Source organism: Caloenas nicobarica, chromosome 3, assembly GCF_036013445.1.
Source record: "Caloenas nicobarica isolate bCalNic1 chromosome 3, bCalNic1.hap1, whole genome shotgun sequence".
Classification (NCBI taxonomy): domain Eukaryota; kingdom Metazoa; phylum Chordata; class Aves; order Columbiformes; family Columbidae; genus Caloenas; species Caloenas nicobarica.
This window is the reverse complement of record NC_088247.1, coordinates 121,955,392-121,982,109: the sequence shown is the minus strand read 5'-3', so window position 1 is coordinate 121,982,109 and position 26,718 is coordinate 121,955,392. Positions and strand designations below refer to the sequence as shown.

General features: G+C 45.3%; 1 protein-coding gene across 4 annotated transcripts in view; it reads left to right on the top strand.

Annotated features, from left to right (window-relative positions):
* CFAP61 (cilia and flagella associated protein 61) overlaps nt 1-26,718 on the top strand; it is a 94,702-nt gene that overhangs the window by 35,887 nt on the left and 32,097 nt on the right. For all 4 annotated transcript variants that reach the window (XM_065631662.1, XM_065631658.1, XM_065631660.1 and 1 more), the window contains 4 exons: nt 5,906-6,033; nt 20,033-20,131; nt 22,637-22,805; nt 23,990-24,164. In XM_065631662.1, the coding sequence (XP_065487734.1) occupies nt 5,906-6,033; nt 20,033-20,131; nt 22,637-22,805; nt 23,990-24,164 (571 nt within the window). The remainder of the gene's footprint in view (nt 1-5,905; nt 6,034-20,032; nt 20,132-22,636; nt 22,806-23,989; nt 24,165-26,718) is intronic.

Genomic DNA, 26,718 nt, shown 5'->3' with positions numbered 1-26,718 from the left:
AGCGCATACTCTGGTACAAGAGCTCTGTAAAATAAACACATGAAGTTAAGGAGACATTGTTTAAGGTAACGATGGTCTTTGGCTGCTCAGAACCTGGCCCTAGTGCAGGAAAGTATTTCCCATATCCATTTACATTCACAGCCAATTAGAATAAATGAGTATTTGCCCATTACTTTTTAATGGCTTTGGTTCAGGCAGTTAGATTCCCAACTTCTCTTGTGTAATGTCAGTAAAGAACAAGCTTCGATTTAAAATTATGTCATTTGGAGTCTACTTAGTTACTTGATTGGAATGCCTGACTAGCGTGTTAATAATTATGCCCCCCAAAGCAGGATTTAAAGGATTCGGTCAGCCCCGATACCTGGGAAGCGTTTCCCGGCCCCAGCCCTCTCCGTGCAGGGGTGCAGAGTAATGCCCAGAGTCAGCAGCTCCAGCTTTGCCATCGTGCCTTTGGGCCCAGCCAGATCATCTCCAAGGGTAAATCAGTCCTGCTTCTTCATGTCATGTATAACAGACCTGTGATGTGTCATGGAAGCTTGGCAGTTTGGCATACAGAACTGAAAGCCATCCAGCCCAACCTCTCCTGTGTTTCCTTCCACATTTATGTTGGGAGTCCAGCTAGATAATATCTAGGAGATACTTTAGGCTGAAGTTCCTAGATGTTGCTACTTTTTTTTGTTGTTTAATCTTGGAAAAAAAAAAATAATCTGTTTACTACCTGCTTTCCCCACTTCTGAGAATACCTTGTGGGAAGCGATAAATAACAGCCAAAGATGAACTGGGAAGCAGTGACAGCTGTCAGAGGATCAGTGACTTCCTTAACATGAGGATTGGTCTCGATCAAGCAGATTTCTTTAGGTTAAAATTGGGGGAACGTAAACCCCGAGAGCCAGCCTCGTGCTTTACCCCGTGCCAGCCTAAGTGGCTGAGATTGCATTCTGTGCCCTCCTGGACAGCACGTTCTGCCCTGCAAGAGAGGGGAACCAAACTCCTGGGAAGTGGCCCCATTTGTTATTCAGCTATTTGTGCTTTCAGGCCAAGCAGGAACCAAGCCTGAGATCCTTCTGCAGGTGTGAACTGCCCAGCCCCAGTTGGGCTGGGAATCCAAATGTTAATGCCGAAAGGAAAAAGCAGTTTCTTACCATGGTAACAGTGGTTCGGCAAGGAAAGTAAATGTTTGTGTCTGTGCCCTGCTGTGCTTCGCTGCTTTTCACAGGGAATCTCTGATTTCAGAGGGATTGGCATAGGATTGGTTATGAATATATAGCCTGTTCTTCCAGAAGCTGAAGATCAGCATTTACCCATATAAGGTTGGGTTTAATAATACTGACTTCATTCATAAAAGCCTTTGAGGTCTATGGATGAAAAATATTACATAAAAGCTAGGTATTATCTGTGCAAACTGGTTTTACATCATAAAGAATTCTTTAACAAAGATGACAAAATGGTTAAAGATGCAGTCTTCATAACAGTTGTATTTCCTTTTACTTTTCTTTCTGTTGCTGGTGTTTGTGTAAATCCACAAATGCTTGGAAACAGCTTTTGAAAACATGTTTGCAGACATTCCTAATGAAACCGTTTTGGAATGTAGCTAGTATTTAGAAAAAAATATAATGCAGGCTGAAAAAGCATGTGTTTTCCAATAATTTTTGTACATATGTCCTTGGTATACATTGATTTTTCTTTTTTTCCTTATGATTCAAATGGAGCTTGAAATTAAAATAGCTGTTTCTTCACTCCCTTGTTTGCCCACCATGATCGCTGACCTCAGCACTAATCTAGGAACGGGCTTGTTAATCCTTTTTACTCTTCCTGATGGTTTTTACAGTACCAGTTCCAGTTCTGTAGATCCTGTGCAGCAGTAACTCTCACTCAGGTCTCATTGACAAACGCTAAATGAAAAGCCAAGCATTGCAGACAGACGGGGGGGGTCCCTCCCGTGGCTCCTGGTACTTGCTGTGGTCAGGACAGCTCGGTGAAGATGCTGAGTACGTAACCAATGAGTTGGTCCGCGTTTATCTTGGAGTACCCTGAGCAGTGCTTTGGAATTCAGGAGCACTTTAACATGCTCACAATTTAGCAAACAATTAAGTGTGTTTAGCTAGATAAGGCCCAAGTCCTCAGTGTGTAAGAAAATCAAGTCTAAATTCTGCTGTGTTACGGAGTCTTTGCATGAAGAGTTGCAGCGATGTGTGTAAAGCTGTTGGACACACTGCTGGTGTTTTACTGGGATCTGTTCGCCAATACCAGTTCAGAACACAGCGCTGCTCCTTTTCTGTCAAAGTCCTCTCTCCAACTTGGTTTTTCATTTCTAGGTGGTTTCCATGTTTTCTGTTTCAATGAAGGTAACGTTTGCTATAAAAACAGGCCTATTGTAAAACAATTACAATAGATATTTTTAGAAATCCTACAAATAGCCCTGGGTCCAGAGTTTAAGACCAGAACTAAAAGCAGGTACAGAGCATTGTCCGTGTGTGTAGCACCCTGTGTGTTGCTGAGTGCATCCCCAGGCAGTGTGCACGCTGCATGGCTGCTGGTGCAGAGCCCGCCGTGCATGGTGCATCTGTCCTGCTCTGCGTGCTCTGAAATGCAAAGGAAAACATGCAAGCAAACGCGTTTGATAAAACCAAATAATTATTTCATGTATCTTTTTCCATTGGTTACTTGGGGTAGAAGGATGTGTGAGTTTTTAATGCTATAAATTAATCCTACTCTGGCACGCGTTGTGGTGTGAGATCATAAGTGAAAGGTGATTTATGTGCGCATTTGTGGTTCCAGTGGAGTACTCTGAGAAGTGCATGAGCGTTTTTAACGGCGGTGAAGTCTGCAGGGCCCAGTGTGCGCGCATGGACGCGTGTCCCGGGTGTGACCCGCCAGGCCAGCGCTGTCCCCGCGGGCACCTCTGCCCTCCCAGGTGGCTGCAGCGCGACGGGGGGGCTGTGGCACAGGCTGCCAGGTACAGGCTGGGGAGGGGCAAAACACTCTTCTTGATCATCAGAGAAAGTGCCTTTTATTCTGAGCTATGTATGCCTTTTCTAACAGTGCCTATGATTGCGTTTTGCCTTACATTAGTTAACCGTTGCTGTTTTATTTAATAAATCAGATACAAAATAAACAAGTTAGAGTGTGCTATTGAACCATCAATTATGATGTCTGATGACTCCTCTGGGGAGCATATGTAGTCATTTGTCCTGACATTTTGTTAGAATAAGGTGGCATTATGGGACCAATCCACCTAATTCCTCACTCCCTGGGGCCGTTTCGTGTACTTAGCTGTTAGAAAGGTGATTTCTGAAGTATGACAGCTGTTGGCGTTGGGGCCATTGTGTGGTGAACAAAAATGGTTCTATTCTACTCATCTGCTGCCTTTGTATCATTGATACAGAAGCCATTTCATAAATTAGATACAACTCTTCCCTGGGAAATTGTGTTACTGCTTTGTATTTCATTGTTGGAGTATCTTTAAAAAACAAAGCAGAAATACAACACTGCCGTAGAAGGAGATGTTTGAACTTGGTATTGCTGTTAAGGTCTATTGGGTTTATTCTATTAGCTGCTGACGTTCCCGTCTAGTTATTTTGTTTTATTAGATATATAACAAGTAGTTTCTCTTCATGTTCTTTTTACCATTTTATTAATTTTGTTAAAAGCCACATCTCAGCAAAAACATCACTAACAATTTTTCCTCCAGAAGGCATTGCATTTCTAGACAGCTGCAGAAATACCCTGTTGGAGTTCTTGTCTGCAGAGCTCACAAGCCCAAGGAACATGGATGTCAAGTTCAGGGCACAGTGTCCTCAGTGCCGGTTTGCAGCACCATGAGATCTCCCCAGGTGTCAGCGCTTGCAGAACAATGTCAGATGTTGTAGTTGGGGTGTACCCATTTGGTATATTATAAAAATCATACTCCAAGCTTTATTTTAAGCCATGGGGCATGTCTTTAATAATTGGCATTGGTTCTTTTAATTTCTTAAAATCTCTTCCACTGATGTACGTTTTCAATGGAATGTAAAAGTTTTTTTCAGTTCCTGAAATGTGGAGATGTTATAGATACATTATCATGATCAAACCACTTCTCACTGGCAAGTCCTGCTGTAGGAAGTGTTTAACCATGTTCAAAGTGCTGGTTTTGAGTTAGATTGTCTGGCTTGTTGGTCGAGACGTGCAGATGCTGTACAACGTAAGAGCGATGTGTGCAGCGTGGCAGCCGCTCTGTGCCTCAGCCAAGCCCCAGTGCGGGGCTGCAGGTGCGTGTGGGCTTCACACATCTGCATCGCCCACCTCAGGCTGCTCCGCCGCTTAACACGGCTTCCGGAATGTTCCCAGGGAAGTCGGGTCCCTGAGCTGAGTCTGGCTCACCACTGGATGTCATCGGTGCACTGTGATGAACTGCAGCCGCAAGAACGTTTATCTGACGGCAAAAAATCATGTTGCCTGACCAACGAAGATGTTTAATTTTGCCACGTTTTAGGTTACTTGCTATATAGCTATGACGGTTTGCAAGTAGCGGGTCCATAATCCTTCGTTAAGGTACAGGACAGCCTTCTAGCGCATTCCACAGACGATTCTCCTGTAGCGAGGCGATGCTGCAATCCCAGCTGGGGTCTCCACCAGTGCACAGACAGGGAAAGAGATCTCTTGGGGATCTCAACGTGCCAGGTACTTCTTGAGAAGGCTAATGTCATTACCATAGCTTTAAAATAAAATACTTACTCTTCATATATTGAGTTACTCTGTCAACTAATATATGGAATTTATATTTCTACCATAATTTCATAGGAGGAATTTAGGGCACTTAATTTTATTAACCCTCTGTCTCCTATTCGTAATAGAGGAAAACCTGTTGGAAGTCTTAGATTGCTTCCTGCCTAAGTGACACAGCAGAAATATATAGAAGTGTCTGACAAATAATAAAAGTAGCTCTGTGTTTGATTTGTCTCTTCAGTGCACGTATGAATCTGCAATTATGCATTCTGTGAAATGTGAGTGTATACAACCCAAAGCAATATGAAAAATGTGAAGTGTGCTGTACCGCATGATGGAAAGTATTTCCCTTTCATCAGGAATTTGAAAACTAAATATAGCTCAGAGCAGGAAAAAAAATAAATTGTCGCATGCAATATTATCTCTTGACCATTTCTTGCATATTTATTTTGAGAATCTGTTAGCTAGTGAGACTTAGAGACACAAAACAACAACAACAAAACCCAAACATGGAGCTTATTGTCTTAACCGGTGTATGTATGAAGAATAGAAACTGAGAAGCTAGTAATTAAAAATTTTATAGTAAGATTTTTGGCCAGAGTATTGATCTGAGTGGCACTGAGATACTAGTTTACTCCTCTGCCGGCCTGGCTTTCCATGTAGCTGCTCTCTGTTCAAGAAAAAAGAAGGTTAATTCTAGCATTTTGAAAGAGATTTTTCAGATAAACACACAAAAATATTCCAAGTTACAAGTTTCTAATTAATTGACAAGTAAAACCATTTCCATAAATAAACCAGCAAGAGTAAAAACTGCTCTAGAATGTATAAAAATGGCCTTAAGTTTATGTAACTGTATCTTGCGCAGGTGTTAGCTGCAAGGCACTACATTCTAGAAGAGACAGTGTTTTCTCCTCTCTTGCAAGGACTCGGCAGCATCTTTTCCAGGAGCAGACAGACCATTAAGCTCTGCTAATTTTCTGTGACCTATTAAACATGCACATATTTCAGCATTTTAGTACCACTTACCTACTGCGCTACCTTGTGCTGTGCACAGAATAATCATAGTATTAGTCATGTCAGTGAGCCATAATAAGTTTTGTATGAATGCAAGGTAATGCATTGCTGGTGGTTTAATGATTCTTAGCAGACTTTCACTGGTTTTTTTAATGCATTTCTATGTAATTTTACGTATTTTTTACAGTTGAGTTATTCATTGAACCACATAAATCGAAAACTGCTGCTGGAATCCAGAGCTTCTATCAACACTAAAATTGTCGTGGTTGGTGCATCTGATGTTGGAATCTCTTTTCTGGAAACACTTGTTTTTTGGTAAGTCTTGTAGCTGATTTCTTTTCCTGAGAACACGTTACCTTTTGTTTGAAGGGGCTTGCCTCCTCCATTTAGAGACGTGCTTTAGTCTGTGTCCAAGTATGAGATGTTAAAGGTTGGAGTATCTGTGCATGTAAAAAGTTGAAAGGCTTGCAGAAATTAATATAAAATTAAAATTCCGAATGCGACAGTTACACCAAAATGTTTGTTGCAAAAACTAAGAGAGGCTGGCCTTTTTATGGTTGGCAGAGAATTTAAAATTTTCCCTGTTTTTTTCAGTTAAGCCAAGAGTTTGTATTTCTACAACAACCGTTAATAACGTCACAAATTAAAATATCAATACAGCAAGAGAAGTTGAATTACTTCATGGATGTTGTTATATTGCTGGAGCAGTGAAGAAAACCCACCTGCTTCTTCCTTTTTTCCCTTAGTTCCTGACTCCCTGTAGAGCATCCCCTCTTGGCATAAAATAGTTTTCCTCTCATCCTCCTGTTCTCAGCACCTTTTAGACTTTGAGTTTCGCTCAAGATTCATTTTAAAATGTACCTTAGAGCTATTAGCCACTTTCTTGTTATTCGTCCTGTGCTGTTCATGACTGTGCTTTCAGTATGAAATCCTGCGAGGGAAAGACAAAGCATATTTACGCTCCAAGTCAGGCAGGCAGAAGCAAAGCCTTTCCATGGTGAGCAGGACAGACAGACAGCACGGTGTGCGCAGGGCAGTCCTTGGGAGTTGTCCTGCTCTGACACACCTCAGCAGCACTGCTCAGCTTTGTCTGAACCGCGTTCAAGCAGAGCTCTTGCAGAACGCGTCCTGGTACGTGGGGAGATGCTTCTCTTAGCGCTGCACAAGGTGAGTGCTCCCGCTTCGGAGACATTGAGTAGCGCTCTGAGAACACAAAATGCAAGCAGTCCACGCTTAGTGCAGAATGGCACAGAATTTATATTAATGTATGTATAAATTTAAGAAAGATTACGGTTTTAATTTTCGCAGCAGCAGCAGATAAAGTCTTCTGATCAATGTGAAGGCCTTTCCATACAATTTAGCTTACTTTACTCATAATTTTCTAACATTCTTTGCAAAGGTTATGTGCACTAAAAATAGCTAGATTGAATCAATTTGTAAGCCCCTAATCCTTAAAATGAGGAAGTAGTTTTCTCCTCATTATTCTTCATACTTAATTGTTTTACATTATCAGTCACCATGGAAACACACAAATATAATTCACTTACCTCCATAATGATTGTTAGAACTAGATTTTACAAGTGTTTTCAACTCGTTTGAGACTGCAGAGGTACGTTTTTCCTTGGGCAGAGGAATGGCTTCTCCTCACGGCGAGCTGCTGCCTGGGCCCGTGGCAGAGCGTGCCAGGGAGGCTGGGCAGCGCGGGGCTGCACCGAAGCAGCTCTGTGAGCTCTGGTCACAAACCACTGCTGCGGGCAGAGCTCAGAGCGCTGCTGGGGACACTGAGCATCGCTGGGCTGCACCGAAGCAGCTCTGTGAGCTCTGGTCACAAACTGCTGCTGCGGGCAGAGCTCAGAGCGCTGCTGGGGACACTGAGCATCGCTGGGCTGCACCGAACCAGCTCGGTGAGCTCTGGTCACAAACCGCTGCTGCGGGCAGAGCTCAGAGCGCTGCTGGAGACACTGAGCATCGCTGGGCTGCACCGAAGCAGCTCTGTGAGCTCTGGTCACAAACCGCTGCTGCGGGCAGAGCTCAGAGCGCTGCTGGGGACACTGAGCATCGCTGGGCTGCACCGAACCAGCTCGGTGAGCTCTGGTCACAAACCGCTGCTGCGGGCAGAGCTCAGAGCGCTGCTGGGGACACTGAGCATCGCTGGGCTGCACCGAACCAGCTCGGTGAGCTCTGGTCACAAACCGCTGCTGCGGGCAGAGCTCAGGGCGCTGCTGGGGACACTGAGCATCGCTGGGCTGCACCGAACCAGCTCGGTGAGCTCTGGTCACAAACCGCTGCTGCGGGCAGAGCTCAGAGCGCTGCTGGAGACACTGAGCTGCACCGAACCAGCTCGGTGAGCTCTGGTCACAAACCGCTGCTGCGGGCAGAGCTCAGAGCGCTGCTGGGGACACTGAGCATCGCTGGGCTGCACCGAACCAGCTCGGTGAGCTCTGGTCACAAACCGCTGCTGCGGGCAGAGCTCAGAGCGCTGCTGGGGACACTGAGCATCGCTGGGCTGCACCGAACCAGCTCGGTGAGCTCTGGTCACAAACCGCTGCTGCGGGCAGAGCTCAGGGCGCTGCTGGGGACACTGAGCATCGCTGGGCTGCACCGAACCAGCTCGGTGAGCTCTGGTCACAAACCGCTGCTGCGGGCAGAGCTCAGAGCGCTGCTGGAGACACTGAGCTGCACCGAACCAGCTCGGTGAGCTCTGGTCACAAACCGCTGCTGCGGGCAGAGCTCAGAGCGCTGCTGGGGACACTGAGCATCGCTGGGCTGCACCGAACCAGCTCGGTGAGCTCTGGTCACAAACCGCTGCTGCGGGCAGAGCTCAGGGCGCTGCTGGGGACACTGAGCATCGCTGGGCTGCACCGAACCAGCTCGGTGAGCTCTGGTCACAAACGGCTGCTGCGGGCAGAGCTCAGGGCGCTGCTGGGGACACTGAGCATCGCTGGGCTGCACCGAACCAGCTCGGTGAGCTCTGGTCACAAACCGCTGCTGCGGGCAGAGCTCAGAGCGCTGCTGCACCCACAGCGGTGCCCATCACATCAAAGGGCAGCACAGAAATGCTGCGTGTGAGGATGTGCAATGACCTGCTCGCAGGGAAGTGTCTTCCTGCTGCTGGGGGTGCTCCGAGCCCTGGAGAGCTGTGCCCATTGTGCGTAGTCTAACACTAGGTCTGTGAAGGTGAGCTCATTATTCATGTTTCACCATTCGAATAATTATCTCCTGCTGATATTTCTTCTTGGAGTGTAATCACATGCAGACGTGTTTTCAGCTGTAGAGCTACTTGTGTTTAGGATGCACGTGAGCGTTTTATTCAAGAGCTGGTGGGACGCCGGAGGCGGTGGTGCTGGCAGGACCCTCTCACCCGCAGCCCGTGGGACAGGAGTGACAGCTCTGGAGCCCGCGGTGCAGCACTGAGGAGCTGCAGCGAGCTGGGCAGCGGGGCTGGGGCGCTGGGCATCATAAATTGCTGCAGTAATTAACTTCCCCGCAGGAGCATGGTGAGCAGGGAAGGAATCGTGATTCCCACAATCCCTGCATGAGGCTCCTCCTGGGCAGTGCAATTACCTGCTTCCCCTTGCACTAAGACAAGGCTTATATAAAAGGTAGCAGCATCAGACAGTTTGTTAAAGCAGTGTAGACTCTGAGTGGTGTCCACTCCTGACGGAGAAGCAGCAACTGAACAAATCCTGTCCCTGTCAGTGCCCCTGGCTGCTGCCACCCCTTTGCTGGGCCCTGGGGAAGGCCCTGGCAGCGCTGGGGTGGAGCAAGTAAAGAAGCTCCAAAGGGAGGTTAAGCTGCAATACAAGTTCTATTTATTTTTAGTTTCCCTTGAGTGACTTGGTCTTTGGGGGAAAAAAAAAGTACAAGAAAGGTTTTGTCAGACATTCCAGTAAATACGTCCGTGCCACCCACTTGCACTGGCAGTATCATGAGCCACTAACATTGACAGATGGTGTGAGTGAAGCCCCTAAAAAGGAGTCTGATTTAAGACCAAAGGAAGTTTTTAAAACTTTATCACCACTGAGACCAAGTATGCGTATACTAAATTTATAAATGAAAAAAAGTTTTGAATATTCAGCTTGCAGGTATTAAATTTGTATCTGAAAATTATTTGCAAGTGTAAGATCTGTTTTCGTGAATACAGAAAATCAGTACCTCTGAATACGAGAAAAGGATTAATGGGTTCAGTTGAGAGTTCTGCAAATACCAGTTATTGGAGGTGAGGTTCAGCAGGAGAAATAGCAACTGCAGTTAATTTATTTTGGAAAGTGTGAACAGCTAGAATTGAGGGTACTGAGTTGCACAGTCCTCAGTTAAACCAGCGTTCCCCTAAATATAAGCTGCAGCCCAGCATTTTAATCTCTTCATATTCCCAAATACTGTATGCTTTAAAAGTAACTTCACTGTTGAATAGTAATTTACCAGGAGGGCAGAGGGGTTTTTTGTTTCTTGTTTTCTTTGGCCATTTAAGAAGGATGGTCATGGCAGCAGCGTTAGGCCAGAAGAACATACAATTAAAAACTGGCTTTTTCAGCTGATTCTGGTGGCTGGTTCATGGAGCAGCACGCTAACCAGCGTGCCCTGAGGGCAGGTGACGGAGTTTGGCTGCAGGAACGCAGAAATCTCGCTCACAGCACTGTCTTGTCATTGGTTCCAGTGGAGTGAACCAATTAGCTTTGTATCCACCTCTTTGCATATAGCTGTGGAAAGTGTTATTGTCTTCTGATTATAGGGAAAACCCTTTTTAATCCATGATTTGGAAAACCTACTTAATCTAACCTCTGGTGTAAACAATGACTTATTCTCTGAGGACACTGGAAATATACATAATGTGCTACGCAAAATAGCAAAGAGTGAATGGTGGCTAAGATCACAGTATTTTGAATGAAAATGTTGTGAAACAGATTTATTTCCATTTGGGTGCATTGAAATAATTATTGCATTTTAAAAGCAAGTGGATTAAAGTGTATTTTTTGTCAAAGCCCTGAACTTCTAAAGTAGATTCTAACACAGTAAATCTGTGAGCTGTTGTCTGCGGGACAGCATTGCCCTTTGTGAGTTAAAGGCTTCTCAGATTAGCTCAGGAACGGCAGGGATTTTGCAAACACGGTTTCTGACAGAGCAGCTCCGACTGCCGTTATCTGGCAGCACAGAATTATACAATATCCTGCACATCTGTCCTGTTTGGCAATACTTAGCATAATGCTTGCTGTTTAATTAGGCTTTTTATCTTTGCATTTGTCTGAGAACATCTGAAGCCTTCCATGTTGCCTGTCACTAATTAGTTGACTAATTAAATAGTTAGTGCATACTTGCTGATCACAGAGCTAACATGTAATGAATGGTTTAGTGATCTTCATTGTTTCATACTATCTATCTTTGCCACATGAATCGATATACATGTGCTTCCTTTTGACTGCCTTTTTGTCATACCAAGGCAGATCCAGAACAATGTTGTAGTCGCCCACGTGTTCAGTGTCAGCGGGTCCGCGTCCTGCAGACATTGTTGCCTTCGTCGTTTCTGGTGAGCGGAGATGGAGCTGTGACGGAGACAAACACGGTGGGTGATATCTGGCCGTGTTGCGCAGCCGGGCTCACAAAGAGCCCGTCAGTGGTGGAGAGCAGGCGGGAGCCAGGACCAGCCTGCCCAACAGCCGCTGGACATGCCTCTGCGAACAGCCATACTCGGTGCTTACTTTAGAGCTATGTTCCTGCTTTAGAGACAGGTTTCAGTTTTAAATAAGGTTATTTCAGCTTCAGGTACTTGCCCTTTAAACATATGCAACCACTTGTCTGAGCCTGCACTATTCTTTCACACTCTGTATCTGTAGGTTTTCTTTTGTTACTATTTATATATGAATACTCATAACTTCTTGTTGCATATTAAAACTGATCTGGGAAATAGTAGTTTTCTCATAAAAGGCCCGTTTGAAAACTGAAATGAGCCACAAAGCTGTACATGGAATGATATATTGTGTTTGTCACACCCGTCCTAGTGAGCAGTGTGACATGAGCCTGGCTGTTCAGCAGCTCTGAGCAGAGCTCGGTGACCCGACTGCCCGCAGCGGCTGCGTGCTCTGATCAACGCGGTTCAGAGCAAGGAAAGAAGCATTCCAAGTGCAAACACTGCATGTCGCTTTGCCAGTTCTCTGCTAAAGCGGTGGGGAGATGTACAATCTCCTCTGTTCTTATTTATTGTTCTCTGTTTGACGTTTGTCTCGCAGAGCTGTTGCAGAGAAGTAGCTATTGAGTTCTTCAGAGCAGTCTCTGAAGTGCCTGTGGTTGGTTTTGGAGCACAGGAGACTGTTCAGACTGCTAGTGGGGTGGTTGTGATCCTGCCCTCTGATTAATGTGGATTTGATTCTTGTTCATACGTACTCTAATGTGCAGAGTGAGGGTTGTGACAAATGAAGATGGCTATTTGAAGGTACTTGCCTATTTTTTCTAAATGCTCGATGAGCTGAAATGTTAAGGCTTTTTTCTGGATTGCTGTGATTACCCTCCAGATCCCAGGGAGGAGGCGAGTCTGAATGCAGCTTATACTGAAATGAGAGCTGGGAGTACGTGAGATACAGTAATGAGATGGTGGATCTTCACTGCGTGTGGTGTTCTGTGGTTCCCCACGTTTCTGACAGGGGCTGGTTGGTTAGATGGAGCTCCACAGGGCTGCGGTGCGATAGCTTCTGGTGCCCACGTGCCGCCCTGTGCTGTGCGAGCTGTGACCCATCCTTTGGGTGCCCTGTTTCCCCAGGAGGGGCCGGTCACCAGTGTCTCGGCATCAGTCGGGCGTCACTTGGGTCCCCCTGAGCCGCAGGGCACGGGCCGGTGGGGACGGAGGTGCCGGAGCAGCCCCGCATTGCCCTGGGGAAGGGCGGGCGCCAGCGGCTCTGTGCTGCAGCTCTCGGAGCTGTTCCGTCCCACGGCTGCAATACCGGCAGGCAGCTGTGCTCAGCGCGCTGCCAGCGTCGGGTGCTGCGGGCCCGATCCACAGCTGCTGCCTGCAGATGTTTGCGCCCGGCTGCCTCTGCCAGCCTGTCCTTGGCCTTGCCCGCTGCCAGCTGTCAGGAGGACGTGGCGCTGCCGTGCCTTGCAACATCAAACTTTGATGAGGATCTTCCCTCCCTGCGTGCTCGTGCTGCCAGGAGGAGAATGCGTGGTCCTTGGCCATAAGCTGGGACAAAAATGTTGGTGCAGATCTCAGTCCCTTCAAATTCAAGTGAAGTCTCTTGGCATCCAGGGGCTTTTCTAGGGTGCTTACGTTTCCATCTCTGTGAAGGCAGAGTGCCAAATCTGCACCAAGAAACATCACAGAGTCAAAATATTAATCTGCTCTGCAATAGTATGGAAAATTGGGGTCTGGTGAGTAGACAGCCATAAACAAAAAAAACCCTTAGTTTTAACATGGCTGTTTGGCAATAAGGCTAAAAAATGTCCTGTTAACAATCTGGAATTTGCACCGTGTGTTATTCACTGAAATGTTCACACAGGAGCAGACAAACCAGCAAAATTTCAGCCACACTCTAGTTTTACTGCCCAATAAGGTATCTTTATTGTGGAAAATGGTGGTGATGTCTCTGCACTGTGACTTTGAATCTGCCAGGTGATTAGGTTTAAACAGCTAGAGACTGTAACTACCAAGGCCATCATCAGATACCCTCATTTTCTGTCTAGAAAAGTAATTGCTCTGTTTTATGCTCTGAACAGGATGAAATACTGAAACATTTATGGAATGGAAATTGACATTTTAGTGCGGAAATGCTCTCACTAAAGCAGTGGTTGGATAGTCCTTTGATTTGGTCAAGTTCAAAGCCAACTCCCGTTTGGGGTGGCAGCACTAATCTTGCTCACTTTGTAGCTATGGATGTTCCCCTGTCAGCATATGGATGTGTCAGTTCAGCCATGGATTTGGATGGGCCAAGGAAAGAGCCCTTTAGATGTTCCTATTCTGTCCTGTAACAATTCACGCCATAAGGACTTTGCCACAGTGATTTTAATAAGCTAATCCTGGAAATACCACAGATCTTGAGTGAATACTGTATTTTTGGAAAGAGCCTCCTAAGAAATCTGTAGCTGGATAGTCAGAGGAGTCACAATTTGGTTTGTACTTGCTACAGAAGCTCAGTTTATGCTGGCAGTGTTTCTCCGTGCAGAATGCTGAGGCCATTCACATTTGAGCCTGCAGTGATATTACACTAAAGGAGTGAACAGGCCAACGTGTAAGTAAGTGAGTACTTAAAACTTAGTTTTAGGTGGTGTTAGAAGTTTGCTGTTAAATGCTGAACTCTGGTGTTTGCATGTGCTGTGCTGTAACTGATGTGCACAATGGAAACCTGGCGTGGCCCATGGAAGTGCGGGCAAGAGTCAGAGCTGGGAGAAGAAAGTGTAACGAGGGTGGGGAAGGAGGGAGGAGAGCTTAGTGGGAAAACTGCAAAGGTCGACATCAGCTGAGAAGCAAAGTGTGGAAAAGAATTAGTCTAACAAAGGAAAAAGGACTCAACTGAATTACAGTAAAGAGCCCCAATCAGCAGAGAAGAATGGTGCAGGAAAGAGCAGGGAAAGCTGAGGTGACACAGGTGAGGAGAGCAGGAACAGCTGCTGGGAAATGAGGGCTGGTTGGGACGGATAAAAGCAGTGACAGTGACAGAAGGTGGCTGAGTTGTTTCGGAAAAATCAGTTACGGTGGGGATAGGAGTTTGAAAGAAGAAACTGGAAAAAGGCATGTCTGGTGACGTGCAGGAAGAAATCAGGATTGTGGGGTAAAGCTACCTAAAAACGGAGAAATTAATAAAAGAACTGAAATGTAGCAGTCAGAGTTGCTAATGTTTTTATTATGTTATCTAGGAAAAGGGCCAGCACTGAGGGCAAAAGAGACAAGCCTTAAAATTACAAGGTGGAAAGGACACTAGATCTTCAAAACGGGGCTTGGAAAGTTTATGGGAAGTTTGTGGCTGCTTGTTTTTGGTCTTGCGACGGGGGTCACTGGACTGCAGCAGCAAGGAGGTGCCTCCAAGTCCTGTGTCATTGAGACATGACAAATTGTTTTCTGGAGGTGTCATTAAAAAGAAGTGGCTCTTCTATTTTTAAAGAAATTGCATCTTGATTTTTTTTTTAAAAATCCAAATCAGAACCAAACGTTTTCTTTTTAATGTCTGTTCTGAGCAATTTAGAAGAATGTTTTGTGAATTAAAGTAAGTGATAAATTTCACCAATGGTGTGGCCTGTTTTGGAATGGAAATAGTTGTGTTCCGAGAAGAGGAAGATGTGAATTCTCCCACTGAAGTGAGCAACTGATACGTCTATCCCCTGGTGTGCGAAGCAGCAGTCATGTTAAATGTGAGCTACCCACAGTCAGACTCACCGATCTTTCTGTTTCAGTCGGTGGTGTTCTTGGTGCATCTCTTGCTGGTCTCGGGAGGAGGAGTCACCTTGGCTGCAGTTTATAGAGCGAACGAGTATGTGGAAAACCCCTTTCTTGACCCTCGCGTTGAGAAGTGTCCCAGTAAAGGCTTGGTGGTTATCCCCTCTTTCACAGAGCAAATTCATTCACAATCTTAACACTTTTTCCTGAGGTGGACCCATTGGAGAAGTGGCTTATCTTTGTTTACTCGTAATTAAAGCGGGATAACTTTTAGCTGGACATCTTTTGGTCAGCAGCGAAGCTGCAGCTCCGAGGGCTGTCACTGAGCCACCTACACGAGGTTCCTGAGAACAGGCGCTTCTGGTGATTGTTGATAGAAACAGTGAGCGCTTTCTGCTGCTGCTGTTACCGACTCTTCCTAAATGCTTCATGACCAAGGGGGGTCGGATCAGTCGCTGGTAGAATGGCATCGTGTGGCATCCTGCAGGGACACGGCCCTGTGCTCACGTCGCTTCGGACGGGGTTTGTGCAGGTTCTGACCTGTGTGAGTGCAATCCTGCTGCCGGAGAAGGGAAGGGCTTTCGCAGCTCTGCCCGAGGGAGCCATGGGCTGTGTCTGAGCAAATACAGCGGCAGTGTGGATACCCCTCGCTCGTAAAGGCTGCTCAGAGCCTGTACTGCTAAGTAACATATTGATCTTTTAGGGAAAACGTGAGTGAGTGTGTTTTCTGTGGTGTTATTAATATTAGCAACCTTTAAGCTGACCATTCTAGTTGTAGTTTTGTGTAGAGCTGGAAAATTTGTAAGAAAATCTTTTCCTTTTGGAGAAGTCTGTTCTCCAAGTTGTGTCCCGATCAGTTTGTTCTTGAAATATTCAGGGTGCTGATCTTTCCTTAAAAAAAAAAAGTCCTCCTTCGGGTGAATTGTTACATTACTTGGGAAAACAAGAACTGCTATCTGTATCTGCCTTTTATGGTGGGACTTAGAGCTGGGCACTTTGAGTTTCGGTGCGCTGAACACCAGGTTGTTTGCTGGGACTCTTGTCATCATTGCGCGGTCCAGGCTCCTTCCTGTTCAGGTTCCTTTGTTGTTGTTGTTGTTGCAGGACAGAGATTTCTCTGATTTCAGAGTTTCATCAATGCGAGAACTTACCACAACTAAGTTTTCAGCATCCAGTGCTGAACACAGACTATTTGTTAGGATTTTTAGAACCATCAAGAGCTGCCATTATTACAGGTGCTCTGCTGCAGTGAAGCTGAGGATCTAATTAGGACTTTATTTTTGGATAGGTTATGATTTCAAATATTAAAGTTATTGTTTAAAGATTTTGCATTGCATACACATAGATACCAATTTTGGTAGGCAGATAAGGCATTATCTTCTGTCACCCTTTTTTATTTTAGTTTCTGTAAATGACTGGGAAAAATTAAAAAAGCGTGGTGCTTCATTTCAAATAAATTAAAATGCTTAGGTTCATGTAGGCTACTTCACTGCACTTTATTTTTTGTAACAGAAGTGATTTGACTTATTATTTGTGATAATGAGAGTTTTAATGAAAGCAATTAATTAAATCATTTGTTTAGGTGGTCGTCGCCATCTAAGCCTCCATCATTACATCATGCACACAAGGAAAAAATAAAGTAGCAAGACAACAGGCAAAAATCCAGAAAAGTTAGCAAGGAATATGCTAACAGATTTTGCAAAATCCAGGATATATATAAATAATGTACTCAAACTTTTTTGTTTGTTCCTTTGATTATGCTCACAGTAAATGGCAATCCTGTTGTATTTTGAGGACAGGGATGTCTAGACTTTCTTTTGCAACCGTCCTCCAGAACTGTGCACTGAAACCCAACACCTTTTACTTATTTCCCTAGATACTCTAATCCCTCCCTGCTCACCAGTATCTTTGAGCTGCTCTTCCCTCTGTATCCACAGCAACGTCAATCCCTGCTGGAATTATTTGTTTCTGAGGTGCAGGTGCACTTGTTTAATGTTACATTGGTTCAGGCTCTTGACTTGAAGACTTTTTCAGCAAACGGGAACCTCTGCTGTAACCCTGCCTCATAGTAGGGACTGTCATGTATATTAGAAGCACACAAGACATTCACTGCCCAGCACAGTCTGCCTGTTTTCTCAGAGCCTCTGTTGGTTTTCAGTTATTAAGAGCTTTTAGGCAGCAGTAAGGAATCAAGAGCCGAGACTGTGTGCCTGAGCCCGGCAGTGACCGTGGTTCTGCACCAGCGCTGCCTGCAGCTTTCTGCCGTGGATCTGACTACCTCTATCTAGGTTTAAAATCCTACGGTTAGGTGTACCAGACACAGTTCTGAAATCAAGGGTTTGTAATACAGAATGCTAGGCTTTTTATTCTATTTAAAGATTCTGATAATGTTCACGAATGGCAGCCTGTGCTTCCATGTAGAACAAACTTCGATTCTTAGCCAAAGAAGAATTTTACGTCTGTTGGAAGACGTGCCCACGATTTCCATGAAGCGGTGCTGGAGGCCGGGGCAGCGCCGGGGACCAGCCCGGGGGCTCCCCGCTTCTGCCCCAGCCCCGGCGTGCCTTCCCGGTAGCTTTCATCCCGGTTTCTCTGCGCCTTGATTTCTCTCAATGCAGAATGGGAATCAAAGATATGACTCGATTCTTCACAGCATTCTAAGGAGATGCTAATCAACATTTTGATGCCTGCAAGATGAATGAATGGGAAACATGAATTGATGTTTGGGGCATATGGGAATGCCATGGGAGCACTGAGGTAGCAGTAAATCCTACTGCGTGAAAGGTCTGAATTGAAGCCTCGCGCTCAATGGGGAAGAACTGAACAAATACCATATGACTGGAAATACTGTATGACTGCGTATGGACTAAATAGACTAGAGCATCTGCAGAAGAAAAGTATGTGAGCGGATCAATAAAGGGTGTCATAGTGCAGTCGTGCAACAGAGCCACATTAGTGTTACCGACAACCTTCATTCTGCCATTTTTCTGATGTTGGCTTGCAACGCTTTAATCCAAAATATTGTTAATGTAATTTAGTGTTACTGTAGTACTTGGATTTGGAGACCTGGCAAGAGGCCACACAGGACGAACAGAGATGATTTCAGCTCTAATCTGAACAGAAGCTTCGCTGCTATGAGGGCAGGCAGGACAGGAGAATGGCGAGGATGTTTATGTACTGTTGCAGTAATTTTCCTTATAACTACATGTAGAAGCCAAGGAGTCATGCTATTTAGGTGTGTCAAGTTATTGTAATTGTTCACATGTGCACCCACAGGAGGGCTCAGTGCCTGCAGATGGCATTCTGTACGCTTTAAATTCAGCTTCGTGTCTTGGGCTATCATTTACATGAAGACCACTTTGTATCCCTCAGCCAGCATCATGTGGCCATAAATGAAGAGCACATTCTATTTACACCCACCTCTGCAGAGTGACCTTAATTTAAATGAGAATCAGGCCCATAATCTGTATAAATATATGCACTCTGTTACATTAAGGTTATTTATTACATTGCACTCAGCCGAGTATGCATGGAGATTTACTGTAGATAATCCATAATCCAGAATTAAACTATTAATATGCATTTTGAGAGAGGCAGCCATAACCTTGAAATTCCTTGGTTTAAGTATGACCTTTAACTTTGTTTGAATATATTTTTTAAACGTATGAATAACAAATTAACATTGGTCGATAAAAAACATTCTGATTCCTTTGTACCATTTGCATCAATCCATACTTAACTTACAGAAAGCCTTGAAGATTAGAAGGCTTAATCACTCATAATATTTATTTGTTTTTAAATGTCAGATCACATTTAGTTCAACATACTGTCAGTCTTGTTCCCCTCCACCCCCCACTCTGGTGTTAACAAAAGTACAGTGGAAAAATCTTTTGGTGTCCAAAGACACATGCATCTTAGGAAAACACCAGAACACTTTGTGCCTGGCCCGTGTAAAGGAATTACTTTCTGTATCCTCCCAAATACGAAGGTAAAATCTCTGCTGTTCCTTGGCTCTGCCCTGCGAGTTCCAGCAGCGCTGTTGCAGGTGCCAGGCAGGTTCCAGCTGTCAGGAGTCGCTTTTGCTTTTCTGCGGCGTGCAGAGGTGAGCTCTGAGAGACCCGGGTCCTTTCCTGCGGCGTGCAGAGGTGAGCTCTGAGAGACCCGGGTCCTTTCCTGCAGCGTGCAGAGGTGAGCTCTGAGAGACCCGGGTCCTTTCCTGCGGTGTGCAGAGGTGAGCTCTGAGAGACCCGGGTCCTTTCCTGCGGTGTGCAGAGGTGAGCCCGGAGAGACCCGGGTCCTTTCCTGCGGCGTGCAGAGGTGAGCTCTGAGAGACCCGGGTCCTTTCCTGCGGTGTGCAGAGGTGAGCCCGGAGAGACCCGGGTCCTTTCCTGCGGTGTGCAGAGGTGAACCCGGAGAGACCCGGGTCCTTTCCTGCAGTGTGCAGAGGTGAGCTCTGAGAGACCCGGGTCCTTTCCTGCGGTGTGCAGAGGTGAGCTCGGAGAGACCCGGGTCCTTTCCTGCAGTGTGCAGAGGTGAGCCCGGAGAGACCCGGGTCCTTTCCTGCGGTGTGCAGAGGTGAACCCGGAGAGACCCGGGTCCTTTCCTGCGGCGTGCAGAGGTGAGCTCTGAGAGACCCGGGTCCTTTCCTGCGGCGTGCAGAGGTGAGCTCTGCACAGCAGAGGCTGCGGGCAGAGACCTGGCTCTTACAGCACCTGGGTAGCCCTGGCAGGCGAGCTACGGACAGAAGGGCTTAGGAGCAGGCCTGGGTAGTTACGTGGTAGAGTCTAAATGTCTCTGGGATCAGGTGATGCTGTGCTGGGTGCTGTTCAGCTTGCGAGGTGCAGGATGGGCTGGGGAGCTCTGCCGTAAACTCTGCGTATGGTACAGCCATGCGTTGAAATGCACTCACCAAGCTCACAGTGGCCGAACTGCGGCCTTTTGTTTTTCTTTCCACAGTCCCCATCTGAAGTTCAACAATCTGACCTTGATCTCAATTCATGGCCTTCCAGGAAAAGACCTACTGGGCTCCAAACATAGAAGATTTTTGATTAACAGGTTTGATTTTTATATCTAAACACTTCCATAGCTTCAAAGGAAAACGTAACAGTTTGTAATTCTTTGTGAACTTGTCCTAAATTTTAAATAGGTATACAGACAGATCACCTCAAAATAATCCAATCTGTCTATATAACATGCACTCACCTGTGAAACGAGTTGAGTCTAACTTCTACTAGGGCAATATTGCAAAAGCAGTAATGGCAGGACAGCAATCCATCGTATTATGCCAGGGCACTGGTCTCTGCTTTTCAAGACGTTTTAGATTAAGATCTCCAGGTTAAAGAAAAATGACAAAAGATGTATGCTTGCTTTAAAAATATTATTTAATTTTTATCTTCCGTGAGTTTCATTCCAAATAATGCTGAACAAAAGAATGTATAAGAATTAGTATTGGTGGTATTGATGGTTTTATTTTTGGAACAGTGACTAAGAATTCTCACTGTAGACAGGAACATGATTTTTCTGGACGTTGAGAAGCACAGAATTAAAATTAATCAGTTGTTTTGAATAGCTGGGGAATGGACTTAATATAATTTATTTAGAAGTGGCATGTGACTCTTTGAAACCTGCACTTATTTTTTACCAAATCCTTTACTCAATAAGCAGCAGTGACACTGAAGGGCCAGCTCTTTAAATGACAAAACAACTCGGTGTCTGAACCTTAAAATGAAACCTCTACAAAAACAAGGAAATGGTGTGATGTGAACCTGCTTAAAACTACTTTATCTCATTTGGATTTTTGCCCTGTCATGGATTTTTTTATGAGTAGTTACCTGAATTAATCTTTTTATTGTAGAAAGGAGCGTGTTTAAGTACAAATCTAGTAAATGAAGGGTTTATATGCTCACATAAATGCATGTACTCATTTTCCTAAGTATACTGTAAAAAAGAGTTGTAATAACAAAACATCCTTCCTCACAGAAAGTCGCAGTTCATAGCTGCCTCCCCAGAATTAGCTGTTAAAATCTGAGAGCAGATTAAGAGTGAAAATTGAACTCTGCAGGGTATGATTTTTGAAAGCATCCCTGTGATTTTGGAGTGCCAGTCTCCTTGGACCTGTGTACCTCAATTATAAAGGTGCTTTTGAAAACTCTCATCTGTCCTTGATGTCCATGTTATTTATAGATTTCTGCATGATTACAGTTGAGAACTGTTAGTGTTTTTCTTCCCTTATTTTTTTGCTTCTGGTATTGGTGAGTACAGAGGATGCAGAGCACCTCAGAAAGCCTGGTCATTCAGTCCTGAAATTCTTCAGGTCATGCGAGCAACTCTATTTGTTTCTGTGGCATCCTGCATGACAATTTAGGGAACTCAGTGACAACAATTAATGTGTGGCAATCAGGTCCGGTTTAGAATGTATATTCTGGTACTAGTGCCAAAATAACAGCAGTTGGTGCTGAGTCTCTCCGGTGTTCTCTGCTGTGGTCACTGGTATAATACTGAAGGCAGCAAATGCTTAGATGTGAGCTGAGTCCCCTTCTATTGAATCATGTCACATTTAGTCCTGTGGAAGGAAGCAGAATATTTTTCATCACCCAGTATAAGTAGGAGGTGGAGGCCTAGAAGCCATAACTACTGTATGGAACAAGGTTCTGCTTCTTGAAACAGACAAACCTCCTTGTTGTTTGTTACCTGGAACTGTTGTTTCCCCACTTTCATTAAGAATAAATTGTTGTTCAGTTACAAATAGTGAAGTTTGATATTTTTCACACCTGCACTGTTGGTGTCTCTCTCTCTCCTTTACCTGCTTTGTTTTCTTTTGGATGGCCTATGTGACAAGTTCCCGTTTACTCCTGTTAACATTCAGTTCATCTTGCGGAGGAATTCATTGGCATCTCAGAGACTTTTGAAAGTTTGGGGGTAGAGGATCAGCTTAGTATGTTTTCAGAATTTTTCATTCTTGCATTTTGGAAAAGTTCGGTTGGAAAGGGGTCACCAAGAGAAAATTTGAGATCTTTGCCTTTTACTTCTAGATCTGACAACCGTTTTCCTAGCTTTCTGTCTATTTTTGAACTGTTCAGACTAATACTTTGGAACATGGATCTTAAAATGCCAGTAGTGCCTTCATTCCATTTGTGTCTCACCGTGGCCACTACTGGTGAAATTGAATACGAAATGAAGCAAAAATGGAAAAAAAACTTAGTGAGGGAGTCTTGTTGTAGGAGAAAGAATTGGACTCTTAAAATATTTTCAGGTGCAAGAGTCTCCTCCTCGCATCAGCCTGCAAGGAAAAAGGAGAGTAAAGCATGTATTTCTGACTTGTTTTTTAAATTATGTGGTTGTATGGCCCAGTGCTGGGAGCGATTGTTTGGCTTCAGCAGCAAGTTGTCAATTTGTAACCGAGTATTTCATAATGACTAATCTTTTGCTATAGAGTGCTGTAAAGGCACAGCGAGAGCACGGGCTTGAGCTGCCCGGGCACTTGGGCTGGCTCACCAGATGTCTAATTAATGCCTGCTGTCAGCTGCTGAAATGTCACTTACAGATATGCTTTCTTCACAGCCACTGTTTTAATGATGAAGATTATGCACAGATGTCACTTTGTTCCTGGGTTAACGTTGTGGTTGGTAAAATGACTGGCATCAATCGTGCTGCCAAATATGTAGTTGTTTCCAAGGAGAAAAAAGTACCGTATGACTACCTGGTTCTCTGTACGGGACAGAAATACCAGGTAAGGTTGTGTACAGAGTGAAAAACATAATAATATCTTCAGTTTTTACAGTGCATAGTGTTTCTGTGACTAGCAGAGCAGTAGAGTAGTGCTTAGCAAGTGTGTAACCAGAACGTTTGCAGCCCTTCGGTGTAACGGGTTGTACCATTCCAGTGTGGCTATAGAATTTGGAGGAGACAAGAAGTTTTACAGAATTTCCTGCCAGCAAAGTCACCACTCAGCTCTTAAGCAAAGCTGCCTGTATTTTGCCACCATGACCATTAAACCTCTGAAGAGTGGGCACGACTGACATGTGGCCCCAGCCGCAGGAGACTGAACTCCAGCTGGCCTAACACCATTTGACCTAGTTTTGGTAATGGGGAGAATTCCTTATTGAATTAATTACTCATCTCCTGTGAAGACCAGGCCTCGGCAGGCGCGTGGTGCCGTATGTTTTTGTGGCACAGTGGTTTCCAGCGAGGCTGAAGCAGACCCTCGGCTACATGTGAGATGTGGAATCGGGCTCATCTCCAGCCCTACAGCTCAGCTGCGACTCGGACATCCCGGCACTGTTTCTCCTTTCTCGTGTGTCATTGCGCAGTCTTCAAACTGCGTAAATCAAACGGCCATCTCTGTTGAATTCATAGATGAGATTCCCTTTTTTGCACTGTATAATTCAGATTGAACTTGCTACTATAAAGTAGTATTGTACAATTAACACTTTGCTGAATCCTGGCATTTTAACCATCAAGCAGGTTTTGGCCCCTTTCTCTGGGACAAAATCTCACTTTAGCAAGTTGCGTTTATGCTGACAAAATACAGAGGCAGTCTTGCTGCACAAAGAATTTTCAAGTGTCACTTGAAAGCATGTTATTCAAATAACTGAAGACACCTCTCAACCGTATATTTACACATTTCTGCTGTTTGCATGAAGTCTCATTCATTTGCTTGGTCTGTATTGTTATTCACTTGTTGGGGCGCTGCTGTTTAAAGTGGTCACGCACAGCCCATAGAAAGCATGGAATACATACACAGGTGGGTGTACCTGCTGCTGCTTGCTGCTGCTGAGTGTTGAGACAGGTGAGGATGTGCAAGAACAACAACCCTTAGGTAGTCAAATGGCTTGTGTCATTGTTTTTTTAAATCTTTCTTAACGTTCTCCAAGATGTATGCCATATATTTACTCGTTTATTCATGTCTTTCAGGTCCCGTCTCCCACTGGAGCAGATATCAGCAAACTCCCAACTAACAGAGAAGTCACAAGTAAGTGGCCACAAAGATACACAGGGAAAGTCCCTTCCAACCACTTCACCCTCAACGACGATCAGGACTGCTCCAGGGCAACGTGCTGGCTGAAAGAAAACCTTGTCAGCTCCGAAGGTAAGGGGTTTCCTTGGCACATGCACATTTGCAGAAATGTTTTCTGAGCTTATTGTTTCCTTAATTCTATGGTATAATTGGTGCCTGATTAATTCTAACAAAGTCTTTCATCTGCTGTGCTTTGTTTTCCAGATTAATTTACAATTTGTTGTCATTTTTGATACCCAGCATATTTAGCTAGGAAAGAAAGGCTTGAGATAGATTAATTATCTATAATTATTATATAAACCAAAATGAGTCCCAAATGTAAATCTGGCTGGAGTCATTAATTAGTCAATTAAATAATAATTTAATTAGTGGATGTGTTTTTCTGTTCTATAGGAAAATATCTATATTTGAGGCATAACACAAAGAAAACAGGTCTAAATTAGGAAGTGGGTTTTTTCCAGTATCTGTCACCTTTGTATTCATTTACATCAGTTACAGATTTTCACATAGAGCTGCAAGCTCCCAGTATTTTGGTCTTAACCCTTACAATCACACATTTGTGCGCATTTTTGTCCACCAGACCTGTATTTCCTCAGCCTGTTGGTGTGTGCATTGTTCATATATTCATTAGTTCATTCACTGAATGCGTGTGCCATTGAAAATACCTGCAATCGTCCAGGCTTCTGAGTTAAAACTTTCAGCTACAGAAGAGGAGCCCAAATGGTGAATGAATTCATGTACCACCGGTTGTGTGTGCTGGATCTGAGTTAGGACGGGGTTTAAAGCAGGACAGCTGTCCTTGTGCAACCTGCAACAGCAGGAGTTGCCTGGAGATGTAGTTTCTAAAGAGAACTGGTACTCACTTGGTGTGGTCCTCAGGGTTCATGTCCTGCTCAGCCGACCTCTAGGGACGTTCTCAAGACGCTGGAAGTTTCTCTATCATCCTCCAGTCTTGCTGTGATCAGGTCAGGAGACAATAAACACGATACTGTTGCTGCTCAGGTTTTCCTCAGGCATGTAAACAGAGCCTCTCCAGCAGTCCTGCCCGCACGGTTTGCAGCTGATCTGCATGGCTGCGTTTGCATAAACAGATGAGGTTCTAGTGTTCCCTGTTTGCGGCTGCTACTCTGTCACGTAAATCCGTGCGTGCCCAGTCCTGGAATGTGCTCCAGCACACCTGCGCAGAGCACCGGCCGGCACACCTGAGAGGAACGGCAGCCTTACAGCACCTCGTCTGCTTTGGGACGGACTCACCTTTATTATTATTAATGCTAAATTAATATTATATTGATCACAATTCATTACCGCTGCTCACTTTTGCTACGATGTAAAGATGGATGCCTTACTTAAGCACTATCCTGCCTTCGGTTGCAAGCCAGATGCACAGCAGAGGGGCCAGCGATGGCTCTGGGTCTGTCAGAGCTCTGCAGGCCCTGCTGCCGCTCTGCTGGGGGGACCAAAGTTGAGCGTTGGCCTCTACTTTTCATCTCTGAAATTCTCCAGGTCCTAGTTTTGCCTTCGATAAGTGGTAATATTCCACCTCCTACATTTCGTCTCATCAGAACTGCAGAGTATTGTTTGTCAAATTCTTGTTTAAAGGAAAGCGTTAATCACTGAGCTTCACAGTGCCAGTCTTATTAGCTTAATTGGATGTAATCTTCATTTGGTGGCACTGATTCTGAGAGCAGCTTTTAATTAAGAGTTCAGGTAGGGTTTTTAATTGCTTTTCTCCCCTCTGTGAGCTCTGGGCACGTCTGCATTTTGGATGAAATTGGTGGATGCTTTTTTGCAGGTCGTAAGTAGAGCGGGATCAGCCCGGCAGTGCGTGCAGTGTGGGGGTGCAGCATTGGGGGGCTGCAGCAGGGCGTGCAGCATGGGGGGCTGCAGCGAGGGGGCGCAGCATGGGGAGCTGCAGCATGGGGGCTGCAGCATGGGGGGCTGCAGCGAGGGGGCTGCAGCATGGGGGGCTGCAGCGAGGGGGCGCAGCATGGGGGCTGCAGCGAGGGGGCTGCAGCATGGGGGGCTGCAGCATGGGGAGCTGCAGCGAGGGGGCTGCAGCATGGGGGGCTGCAGCGAGGGGGCGCAGCATGGGGGCTGCAGCATGGGGGGCTGCAGCGAGGGGGCGCAGCATGGGGGGCTGCAGCATGGGGAGCTGCAGCGTGGGGGCGCAGCATGGGGGGCTGCAGTGGGGGGCTGCAGCAGGGACCCTGTGCTGGCTGTGCCCATGGCTCTGGCAGGGCTCCGGGAGCAGGGCCTGACGAAACCCAGCCGCCTAATGCCTATAACCTATTAGAACTGTAATTGTGACTAACTGGAATTTGTCTCATATTAGCTCTGCACTTTCCATGAAAATAAAAAGTAGGATGGAAGTAAAATAAGGAACAAAACTGCTTTAATGGCCCAAAATGGAGCAATTATTTCTTCTTTTTACCTAAACATGGTTTACTGCCTTATTAAAAGTGTGTTTGTAGGAATACTCTCGCGTTAAAATTCCAGTGCATGAATCAGCAACCGGAGCCACTGATGCTTTAGCTAATACTGGTTTTCTCCTTTAGCTTTTGCAAACCAAAAAGATTCAGGTCATGCTGGGGTCACTGAAATCTTGTGCCTCCACTTGTGGCAAATG